Below are 12,450 nucleotides of genomic sequence, written 5' to 3'. Positions count from 1 at the left end.
TGATAGTCATATGACACACAGATTTTCCAAGATCCCCTTCTTTATACTCCTTCAGTTCCATAATATAGAATGTTTTGCTTAAAATCATGAGGATTAAAAAACTTACATTTTAGAAACTAATATTATTAATAATATAAATTTAGAATAACTTAGCCAATCATAAATAATGTAATAAAATATTTTTGGTCAACTAATTTTTTTTAAAAATTAAAATATTTTTAAAATATCAAAATATCTTATATTATGGAATATTATTATTTTTTTAAACGTTTTATATCGTGGAAGAGAAGGAGTAGTATACTGTATACTAGTAGTATCCATCCTCTGAATCCATGTAAACTATGTTGTAGCGGGCGGATCTTCGAAGACGTCAGTTCAAATTTATCTTGATCAGATGAAGATACTGCCACCTTCTAGTTTATAATTAATTATCTTATGCTCTTCATCATCAAACACCTCTAAATGTTAACATGCGGGACATTGTATATGTCATTTACAAGATAATGATTAATATGAAAGTATATATTATTAAAAAAATCAGATATCATGTCGTATAATATTGTTATCCCTCATGTGAGGTTGTTTTTCTATAGATTTGGACCGGCACAAACGTAAGTTTTATAAGATTAATAAAGCACTTTAAAAAATGTAGCTGGCATGCTATTTATAACTAGATATTTTGTTATACGATGATGATAGCGGTCACATATATTTTTCCCTTTTTTGGGTGAAATATATTATTTTAAAAACAACAAAAGAAAAATTTCTTAGGAGTTTTTGTCAAAACTAACCCACAACTTGATTTTAATCCCAAACATATACCCAAACTTGAATCAAGTGCAAAACTAACCTAAAAATCTAGTGAAATTACAGTTCAGCTCCTTGTGACCAAACAAAAAAACAGAAGCCATTTTTACGAATATAGCCCCAGTAAATCGTCTGAGTCGTCTAAGATGTTGGAAGTCGTCTGGACGACTGAAGTGTAAGTCGTTTGGTACCAGTTTATTTTAAAAATAATTTATAAATCTTGTAAAAAAATATTTTGATGCGTGAAAAATAAAAATCAAGTAATTATAAACAGTTTTAAGTGATATAAATTAAGATATGATAAAATTGATTTGTTTTGAAGATAGATGAGTGGAAGTAGTGAATCATGAAATACTTTGGTTTAGGAGTTTGGCAAACATATGTTGTAGTATTGTATGTATTGTTAGGGTTAGATTTTGGAAAACTAAAATGTTTTTTTTTAAAATTAGTTTTCACCTATATATGTTTATTTCTGTGTATAGTAAACACTTTTCAAGTTTGATTTGGTTTTATGAAGTGTTTAATTAGATAATTAAGTTTAGGGGTTATGTTTAGGGTGTGGACGACTTATATTTCAGTCGTCTGTTGAATAATTTACCCGGACGACGTATATTTCAGTCGTCCACAGCGTACCGAACCTTTAATTTTACCAATGTATGTTTTAACCTAACATGATCATTTTACTCAGACGACTTACATTTCAGTCGTCTGGTGAAAAAATTAAAATAGACGACTTACATGTAAGTCGTCCAAATATTCCCGCCTAAAAGTTTTTAAAAAAAATATTTTTCCGCTTAAATAATTTAAACCAGACGACTTACAGTCGTCTGGAAAGTCTTCTATTTTAGTTTCCCGCTAAAAATATTAAACTCTTCTGGACGACTTACATGTAAGTCGTCTGTTTTAATTTCTTCACCAGACGACTAAAATGTAAGTCGTCCTGGAAGTCGTCTGAGTCAAAAATATTTAACCTAATTGGATTTTTTGTCTCCCTATATAAAGAAAAATTTACACATTCTCTCTCCCCCTCTCAAATGACTGCAACCAAAATGTAATGTTCATCATTCTAAAACTCTCCAACCTCTCTCTAATCTCTTTGACTTGAAAACACCAAACTTTATATGAATTTTTCAGTTTTGTCTCATGTATTTCTTACTAGTCTATCTCTTTTGCAGGTTTTTAATCAAATGGTACTCATCTTCCACTAATTTAAAGGTAGATCTATTAATTTTAGATATGTATTTTTGTGTGTTCTATAAATGTAGATTTATCTAATCTTCCACTCATTTTCTCTATTTATAAGTCATTTGAACGTTTTTGGATATGCAGGTTTTTCAGATCTGGATTTGATATGCAGGTTTTTCAGATCTGGAAGATTTCTGGGACGACTTACCTGTTAGTCGTCTGGAAGTCGTCTGGACTTCTTAGAAGTCTTCTGACAAAGTCGTCTGGACTTCCAGGAAGTCGTCTGGACTTCCAGGAAGTCGTCCGGATTTTTCTGAGCGTTTTGGTAAGTTCTTATGTCTGATTTTTCTTCATTTGGTAACTTCTTGTTGTATAAAGTTCTTAATTTTTTTCCAAACTAAAACTCTCCAAACCCACTCTAATCTCTTTGACTTGAAAACACCAAACTTTATATGAATTTTTCAATTTTGTTTCATGTCTTTCTTACTAATCTATCTTTTTTGGAGGTTTTTAATTAGATGGTACTCATCTTCCACTAATTTAAAGGTAGATCTATTATTTTTAGATATGTATTTTTGTGTGTTCTGTAAAGGTAGATTTATCTAATCTTCCACTTATTTTTTCTGTTTTTAAGCCATTTGAACGTTTTTGAATATGCAGGTTTTTCAGATCTGGATTTAGTATGCAGGTTTTTCAGATCTGGAAGACTTCTGGGACGACTTACCTGTTAGTCGTCTGGAAGTCGTCTGGAAGTCGTCTGGAAGTCGTCTGGAAGTCGTCTGGACTTCCTAAAAGTCGTATGTACTTCCTGTAAAGTCGTCTGGCAGTCGTCTGAACTTCCTAAAAGTCTTCTGACAAAGTCGTCTGAACTTCCTGGAAGTCGTCTGGACTTCTTAGAAGTCGTCTGGACTTCTTAATAGTCGTCTGGTCTTGTCTACTCAAGTGGAATCCAAGCTTGTCTTTGTAGAGGAATGATCTATAATAGTTTTGTTTGTGGTATGTTTTGTGAATTGCATGTCTACTCTTTTAGTTGTGAATTTTTTGTAAAATCAGTAATATTGTTTTCCAAGATGTATTAAATGTGCTAACAATGTGTTTACACATTTACAAATCAATGAAATAATAGACTTCAGTAGCCTTTTTCTTATCTTTGGATCTCTCATATGCAATAATAAATTCCAATGGCCTTTTTCTCATCTTAGTAAACAAGAATGTTGGTAGCTTCATATTGATACAACATTTTAAGAAGCATTTAACCCTTCTTCAACCTCATAACAATAGTCATCATTATTGTCTATAACAATAATACTTAAGAGATGGAAACAAACAATAGTAACTAGTCAAAGCATATCATATTTTTTTATAAGTTTGCGTTGAAAAACTTAGTCAAATTTAGTAAAACTAAGGGAGAGAACATATTTTGTAAATATGAGTTTTACATATCTTGAAGTTACTTATCACTCTTAAAAATACAAGTTATTGAAAAACTAACGTAGAAGACTTAAAAACTAGCGGAGAAGACGCGGACGACTTCAATCTAAGTTGTCCAGACGACTAAACTATACGTCGTCTGGTCAACGTAGAGGTTATTTTTGCAATTGACTTTGAAATCTGTTATTTCGGACGACTGAAAAATAAGTCGTCTACTATTGTTTGGTTAAAAAAAACTACAAAAAAACTAGACGACTTACATTTCAGTCGTCATAGGTTAGTTTTGCATTTGACTGGATTATTTCAGAAGTTTGACTTTTCTGGACGACTTACATTTCAGTCGTCTAGTGAAAATTAAAATAATAATATTTTTTTAAAAGTAGAAGACTTACAGTTAAGTCGTCATAGGTTAGTTTTGCAATTGAAAAAAAAAACTTCAAGATTTAATTATATACAGACGACTTATAATTCAGTCGTCCATGAGACAACTGAAATGTAAGTCGTCCAGAATTTACGAGGTTTGACCAGAATCTTGGAAAAAAATCATGGACGACTTACAAGTAAGTCGTCTGGTGGACGACTTACAAGTAAGTCGTCTGGTGGACGACTGAATTATAAGTTGTCTGTGTATAATTAAATTTTGAAGTTTTTTTTCTCAATTGCAAAACTAACCTTGACTACTTAATTGTAAGTCGTTTACTTTTAAAAAAATATTATTATTTTAATTTTCGACAGACGACTGAAATGTAAGTCGTCTGGGGAAGTCAAACTTCTGAAATTATCCAGTCAAATGCAAAACTAACCTATGACGACTGAAATGTAAGTCGTCTAGGTTCTTTGGAAATTTTTTTGAAACCAAACAATAGTAGACGACTTAACTTTCAGTCGTCTCAGGTTACAGATTTCAAAGTCAATTGCAAAAATAACCTCTGCGTTGACCAGACGACTTCCAGGTAAGTCGTCTACAGCCAGACGACTTCCAGGTAAGTCGTCTACAGCGTGACGACTTCCCAAGTAAGTCGTCTGACGAACAGATCTGGAAAAAAACTCGATGTCATACCTTAAATTGGTGAGATAAGTTCCTTAACATAAATAAGGCTTCTCCAAGCACACAGAATCACAAACGAAAGTCACCCACCCAGAATCGTTAGCTTCTATGACTCTATGAATCATAAAATTTTTAGAATCAAAATCTTGGGTTTTTTTAGCTCATTGTGGAGAGAAAGTGAGAGATATGTTGTGTTTAGTTCACAAGAATGGAAAAAGAAGAAGGGTAAATCGATTTTGGGAGCATTAAGAGCTTCAAATTGGTTGTTCATGGTGGTTGTGGTATTGATAACAATGACAATCTTGTAATTACTTGAAGATGATGAGGGTGAGAGAGTAAAGATGTCATTTTCGAAAAAAAAAAAATTAATGGTATTTTCGTAAATTATATGAACTTGTGGGGTGACTAGAGCAAAACCAATTTTCAAAAAAAAAAGGTTAGTTTTGTGTTTGACTTTAAGTTGTAGGTCAATTTTAAAAAAAGTCCAATTTCTTATAGCAAAATGGAATATAAAAAGCATGAAGCCATCAATACAAAACGAGAAACCAAAAGAAGCATCTTCTCCTCTGGTAGCTAGCTATTAATATCACCATTGTCTCCGAGATACCCGCAACTTCTTACCTTTTTCTCAAGAAAAAAAGATAAATTTAGACTTCTAAGTTTCTATTTTCTTCTTTGTTGGCAAATGCAGATAACCAGTTGAAAGTCTTTTGTATTTTACAAAGTAGTTTCTTCTTCCCAAAATCCTTGGGGGGTTAATTCTTTTTCTCTTTTCAAAAGTTTTATGGGATTTTGTAGCAAGAAAGAAGACAATGTTTCAAAGTCTCACCTTCTTTCTAACAGTTCTTCTCATTCCATGTTTTCTCATCTTTAACCCTTCCTCTGCCCTCAAGGTAAGGAAAATCGTAACAAAGTGTATTCTCAAACTCATCAAGAATGTATCACAAATTGTTGATCTTTGTGTGATTGGTAGGAAGGAGAAACATGCATCGTGACCAAGAATTGTGATCAGGGACTACACTGCGAATCGTGTCTCTCAAGCGATAATTTTCGACCTAGATGCTCCCGAATGCAAACCGTTAACCCCACCTCTAAGGTTTGTTCTTTTTTTTTTTTTTGTGTTTCCTCTCTTTTCGTTTAAACATTTAGGTGATATATATATATATATATAGGTATTTGATTAATCGATTGATTGATGTTTATATGTGATAAAGGTGAAAGGGTTGCCTTACAACAAATACACGTGGTTGACAACACACAATTCATTTGCTCGAATAGGTGCAAGATCAGGCACAGGCTCTATGATTCTTGCTCCTTCCAACCAACAAGATTCAATCACAAGCCAACTTATTGTAAATATTCTTCATAAACTCATTTCAAATATTTCATTCTTTCCTTCAAAGAAAAGAAGTGTACTTCATTCTTTTGATAAACCCATTTTAAAAGTTAATTTCTTTAAATTTGATTATATCTTTTATTTTATTCTGTGGGTTTCCAGAATGGTGTTAGAGGGTTTATGCTTGACATGTACGACTTCCAGAACGATATATGGCTTTGCCATTCTTATGGTGGAAACTGCTTCAACTACACAGCGTTTGTAAGTTCCATGGATTCACACACATAAGTCAATCGGTTCAAATGTCAAAAATGTTTTTAATCTGGTCGTTGGTTCGTATGTAGCAACCGGCTCTTAACATTCTACACGAGTTTCAAGTGTTTCTAGACAAGAACAAGGATGTGGTTGTGACACTTATCATCGAGGACTACGTGAAATCTCCCAATGGTTTAGGCAGAGTGTTTGATGCATCCGGGTTACGAAATTTCATGTTTCCGGTAACAAGTATGCCTAAGAACGGAGAAGATTGGCCTACCATCGATGAAATGATAACTAAGAACCAACGGATGCTGGTTTTTACGTCAAATCCTCAAAAAGAAGCTACTGAAGGATTCGCATATTTATGGAAATACATGGTAGAGAATCAATGTGAGTCCATCTCTAAACAGTTTTTTCCTAATATATATTTGATACATTATATTATTATTATTATTATTTAAAACTGATATGATGTTATGTTTTTAGATGGAAATGGAGGCATGAGGCCTGGAGTGTGTACCAATAGACCAGAGTCAGCTGCTATGGGAGATCAATCTAGATCACTAGTTCTGGTAAACTATTTTCCTGATACTGCGGATTTGATGGGATCTTGTAAACAGAACTCTGCTCCTCTTCTTGACGCCATACAAAAATGTCAAGAAGCCTCTGGACAACGCTGGCCTAACTTCATTGCCGTTGATTTCTACAAGGTGTGTAAGATAATGTGGTTAGAGTTTGGTGAGATTTGATCTGGTTTAAATAATGTTAATATGTATGTGTGTGGTTTAGAGAAGCGATGGTGGAGGAGCTCCAAAAGCAGTTGATGTTGCTAACGGCCGTTCACTTTGCGGCTGTGACGATATATCCGCTTGTAAGGTTAGTAGTCTATGGTTCTTTTTTTGGAATGACTAGAAGGTTTTCAGTCCAAAATATCTTATAGGACGAGATCTATGCCATGTTAAATTAACTTTATTTAAGCGAGCAAATCCTTCATAACAGAAATCAAACTTATGACCAAGGCTGGATCTGAGAATTTGGGGGCACAAATATTTTTTGAAAAACTTTTATAAAAATCTTTTTTTCCCATAATCTGGAGCCTATTTTATGTAAGAAATCTATAAAAAAATTGGGGACCCTATTTATGACCCGTTAGATTAGTCCCTCGAAGATAAGTAAATATGAAAATATAATGGTTTATAAGGTTTCAAACCTGTGATCTTCACGTTATTCGCACTATATGGATTTTGCATGTCATAGAAGATGTTAACGTTTTTGTGTGTGTATGTAGGAAAACATGCCGTATGGGACGTGTGAGAAACGTGAAGAGCCGACGAAACTGGATTCGAAACTCATGATGATTGCGAAACTTACAGCCGATGCTACCAAACCGACCCAACTTGGGCTTTCTGTGTTTGTTGTAACCTTTGTCTCACTTCTCTCATTTTTTGGACATTGAGGGTTACTTTATACCAACTAATATATGTTCCGGGTTTCGGTTCACAAAGAACCAAACCCGATTAAACTCGATACGATCAAGACAAAACTTATTTTACTTGTAATGACAATACACACATTGCATTTATTCAGCAAATCACACTTGCAATATAAAAATAAACATGAATATCCATAATTACGTAAAAAACAATTTGGTTTTGTCTAAAGATTCCGAATCCGGTTCGGGTTAAGAGCACGGTATGATACTGGTGGCGAAGCCTGACCGTCTAACTCTTCTTGCTCCGGTTTAATCCGGTGCGGGGCCTTATCACAAGGCATGTAAAAGAAAGACTTGGACTTAGGACACTTCTGTTTTCGCATGAAGAATTTTGCGCACTCCCATGGCGTTCTCTGATAAGGAAGGTCTAGAATACAGTTCATGCGAACGTCTAGAATCTTCTTCTTGATAAGTTCTCTACATTTTGGACCAACCTGCGTGAAGTAATTGAACGAGAGTGAAACGTTCTTGAGTGCTGAGAGCTCGCATACGATCTCCGGTATGGTACCGTAGAACTTGTTTCTAGCCAAGTTGAGCTGTTCCATCTTGTCTAGGCATCCGAAAGAGTATGGAATCGGACCGGTTAGCTGGTTAAACTCGACGTCAAAAACCGTAGCTTGGTTAAGCTTCCCGATTTGGTATGGTAAGCAACCGGTTAACTTATTATTTAAGAACAGGACTTCTTGTAGGGACTTGATATCACCTATGCTTTCGGGAATAGGACCCGTGAATCTGCATCACGTCACATGAAAGTCCAACGAACCTCTTTAGATAATTAATTTATATAGACCTAACACCTAACCTACTACAAAAACCAAAACAGAGTAATTAATGTTTTAATGAAGAATGTCTAATTAAATTTCTAACGACTAAACACATATTTTGAAACACTTTTAGATTTCATTCAATGAAACTAAATAAATTGTGGAGCTTTTGTGACCTGTTGTTAGCGAATGTGAGGTAAAGAGCAGTGATGGATCCGAGATTCTCGGGGAGTCTCTGAACAAGATTGTTGTGGTTGAGGAACAAGACGTCTAGGTCAAGATTGAAAACCTGAGGAGGCACAGAACCGGAGAAAGAGTTGAATCTAAGATCGAGGAACGTGAGGTTGGTTGCTTTTAAGACAGAGCTTGGAAACTCTCCGGAGAGCTTGTTGTTGCTGAGATCAAGCTCGAATAAGTACTTCAAGTTGCTGACTTCGGGAACAGCGCCCACGAAGTTGTTGCTGTTTGCGTGGAAGATGGTGACTTCTTCTAACTTGTTGAGGAAGTTATCTAGCCTTAGTTTCTTGCCTCCGAAGTTAAACTGGTTGAACTGGATGCTCGCGAGTGCGAGATCGTTTGTTCCCGGGAACTTTGCGCACTCGAGCCCTATGTACTTGTCTTCGGCGCAAATGTCAGTGCCTACCCATGTTTTGAGTATCTTCTTTGGATCATTTTCGACTAGGTTTTGGAACTTCTTGATGACTGGATACACTTTCTCTATTAGTGGACTAGAGAACTGTGGCGGAGGTGGCGGTGGAGGAGGAGGCGGAGGACAGTCTTCTGGCTCCGGAGGCGGCGGTGGAGGACAGTCTTCTGGCTCCGGAGACGGCGCAGGAGAATAGTCATTGGAGCTTTCACCGCCGCCGATGATGATTTCAAGAGCGTTTCTGTCGGTGATGAGGTTGTTTCTTGTGGCTAGAATTGAAAGAAAGTGAAGAGACAGAAACAATAAGATGAAAGAAGAGGAATGGTTATAATTTGGGGCCATTGGTGAAAGGTTTGATGCGAGCTTTGAGGATTGGCTTAGAGAAAGATTAATTATATAGAAAGAGTGTGAGCAAAAGTGAAGCTGTGAAGTCAATGCAGATGTATTATTCTTGTTGGCAGCTTTAGAGCATATCTATAATAATAAAACAGAGTTTTCTCTCACCTTAGCCCTCCACATCATTCTTTAGGGGTGGGCATTTGTTGACATATGTCGCCATTTAATTGGTTACGTTATTTTTCTTATTCGATTTGGGCTCCGTCGGAGGAGATGGCTATTTAGTTTTAATTTCATGGCCTATTTTGAAGCCCACTCATTGGTACTTAGGGTTTTCCCGTATCGTCTTCTACCTTCTCATCCTTGACCGCAAGACGCAGAGATTCGAGACTGTTCAATATCCCTAACGCCAGTCTCCAAGGTCTCTGTTCACCCTCTCGATCACTCTCAACTTTGGTAATCATCTCCTTGCTATTTTTTATTTCAAAAATTTTGGGGTTTGGTCTCTGTTTGTTTTGTGGGATAGTGTTGGACGATCAAAAGATTTATCTTTTGGTTTTAACACATTCTGATTATAATTTTATGTGCAGGAAGATGACAGGCTTTAGAGTATGTGATCAGTGATGCTACTGAGCCAAACCTGTTCGTCTTTCGTAAGCAGAAGATATATTGTTCTGACAAGGCTAACGTATAATATCTTCGACGGTACTATAAATCAAGCTCCACAGCTCTGTAGTGTCTTTGCAGCTCGAGTTGTATGTTTTTTACCCTTTCTATTTATTTTCATGTGTTGCTTAGGGGAAGAGACTAAGTGAAAGTTGTCTGATTTTTGGTTGCATCTAAAGTGTTTTTGTTTTCTTGTCTTTCTCCTTTAGGGTCTGGCTGTTTTTAATATTTTGAAAGCTTTCTCTGCTGCTGCATCGAAGTTGGAGACCATTAGGCAGGGTAAAATTTGGTTTTCTTCAATAAGTTGGTTCTGTCTCAGTTTCATATGATGTAAATCTTTTCTGCTACTAGGAGTCAGTTTCAAAGTTTGTTGCGAGCGACTAGATAGGTCCACAAGACTGGACTGAGAGGTGTATGAACTGCTTTTTATGTCCATGTGATCAAGGTTAGTCTTTCTTCTTTCTTTTTTTTTTATAAACACAGTCTTTCTTCTTCTCTAAGAAAGCATACTAGGTTGAATTTATCAAGTACATGTGTATCTGTTGTTCTTTGTTGTGATTAACTTCATCAATCTTATGATATGATCTATGGTTTTCAGTTGATGCTAAAAACCAGAAAGCGCCTTCTGAGACAAAGCCCCTGATAGTACACAAGCTTTCACACCACTTGTCTTTCGGTAAGTATCTCTAATAAAAATTATTTATTTTTCCTTAGATGGGGTTTGTGGGTAGTGCTGGGTTCGCGGGTCAACCCGCCCCGACCCGCCCCGCCCCGCTGCGGGTTGAATCATTTTTTCGATTCAAAAACTCGACCCGCATAACCCGCAACCAAAAAATTTCATATCCGCACCCGCCCCGCCAAAACCCGCGGGTAACCCGCCAAACCCGCGGGTAATATTAATTATATTAAAAATAGTTATTTTAATTAAAAATGATTATTTTCTAATTATATAATAATTATTTTAATTAAAAATAATTACTTTTTTATTTATATAATAGTTATTTTTAAAAAATACTATTAAAATAATATATTTATAATTAAAATTATATAAATATTTATTGTATTTTTATATATTTTACGAAAAATGTTTTTTTTTTTGAAAAAAAACTTTTTTATTTAATTTGCGGGTTAGCGGATACACGCGACTCAAATTCGGCTGATCCGCACCCGCCCCGCTCAAAATACTCTCGACCCGCACCCGCACCCGCGATTTAAAATTTTCAAATGGTTCGACCCGCACCCGCCCCGCGACGGATCAAACGGGGCGGGACCCGCGGGCAATGATTAAAATTTCCAGCTCTATTTGTGGGTTTGCTCTGTGACGAGGAATTGAATTTGAGGTTTTTAAAGAGGATGTCTTTGTAGAAAACAGAAAGCAACACCTTATGCAAGTGTGCATATCTGTTAACCTCCATCACCTTGGGGTTATTCATATGCTATTTCTGAAGATAGTTTACATTTCACTGATGCAGCCTCTTTTTTTTGTGCTGTTGATAATACTGTGAGCATGCGGTTTATGAAAACTGGGAAACACGTACGAATCGGAGTGGACTACTCAACTGCTACCTGGTTAAACACGTAAGTTTATTTCCATGGAGTAACATGTAATGTCTGATAAAACATCAAACTAATTGTGGCTGTTACCTGAACGAAGGGAGCTAGGATATAGAGCATACTTGGTTTGGTTATCTGAATATGAATGACGGTGGGCTTCACACTTCAACCACTTCAGTTAAAACTCCAGTTTTTAAAAATTGTATTTGGTCAACCTATGCGCATGGAGAGAGGTAATCAATTCATTGTCCAAGATTATATTCAAAGGTCATGTCCACTTTGACTCAAGTTTGAGCAAGCTCCGAGAGTAAGGATCGAGAGTCCAAGGGATATCAACGTTGATAACCGCAACAATTTTCTTTTTCATTCTGATATTGACGGTTCTTTGTTTCATCAGTGATCCAGGAAGCTACATTATTGTATGAGACCATTGTCTATACGTACATACGCATATGGTGAAGATTAAAGGGTTTAGCTTGGATTCACGTGTCTGTAGGTCATTATTTATTCAATGCACAAACACAACTCAAGTGTTTGAGTCTAATTCTAATTTGGATGCCGTCTCTACTTCTCTCTCAGGTTCATTGGTTAAAGAAGCTGGTTCATTGGTTAATGAAGTTAAATGGAATACTTTCGGTAGTAGTTATGCTGTCTTAGACTCGGGTTTAGGCTCTGAGATGGGTGATCCTTCTCAAAGGAGTCTAGGAGGAAAAGCAGTAAAACCAACTCAAAACTCAATCTCTACCGTAAGTTCAATTTCTTCTTAATTATTCAAGGACTGTTTATAACCTGAGGCTCTTTTCTCTGTGAACAAAAGTCTGGAGCTGTGAACTTGCGGAAAGTCAACAGGGTGAGAGGCCATTGGAGTGCAAGCAAGAGTGACTAAACTTCTTATGCGGTAAAGAAGATTGGCTTATTTATGAAGAA

At 35.9% G+C, this 12,450-nt stretch overlaps 2 protein-coding genes across 2 annotated transcripts; one reads left to right on the top strand and one right to left on the bottom strand.

Moving 5' to 3' along the window:
* The first annotated feature begins 5,158 nt into the window (after positions 1-5,158).
* LOC106428335 (PI-PLC X domain-containing protein At5g67130-like) lies at positions 5,159-7,656 on the top strand. The gene is made up of 8 exons (XM_013869079.3): positions 5,159-5,364; positions 5,445-5,567; positions 5,686-5,823; positions 5,970-6,068; positions 6,152-6,455; positions 6,552-6,775; positions 6,855-6,941; positions 7,354-7,656. The coding sequence occupies exons 1-8, from the start codon at positions 5,284-5,286 to the stop codon at positions 7,519-7,521; spliced, it is 1,224 nt and encodes a 407-aa protein (XP_013724533.2). The 5' UTR covers positions 5,159-5,283; the 3' UTR covers positions 7,522-7,656.
* Positions 7,598-9,361, bottom strand: LOC125608924 (uncharacterized protein At4g06744-like). The gene is made up of 2 exons (XM_048779578.1): positions 8,498-9,361; positions 7,598-8,289 (listed from the first exon to the last, which is right to left on the bottom strand). The coding sequence occupies exons 1-2, from the start codon at positions 9,307-9,309 to the stop codon at positions 7,722-7,724; spliced, it is 1,380 nt and encodes a 459-aa protein (XP_048635535.1). The 5' UTR covers positions 9,310-9,361; the 3' UTR covers positions 7,598-7,721.
* Between the last annotated feature and the right edge of the window lie 3,089 nt (positions 9,362-12,450).

This window comes from Brassica napus, chromosome A5 (assembly GCF_020379485.1).
Source record: "Brassica napus cultivar Da-Ae chromosome A5, Da-Ae, whole genome shotgun sequence".
NCBI classification, from domain to species: domain Eukaryota; kingdom Viridiplantae; phylum Streptophyta; class Magnoliopsida; order Brassicales; family Brassicaceae; genus Brassica; species Brassica napus.
Note: the sequence above shows the minus strand (reverse complement) of the source record. Positions and strands in the feature narration are given on the sequence as shown.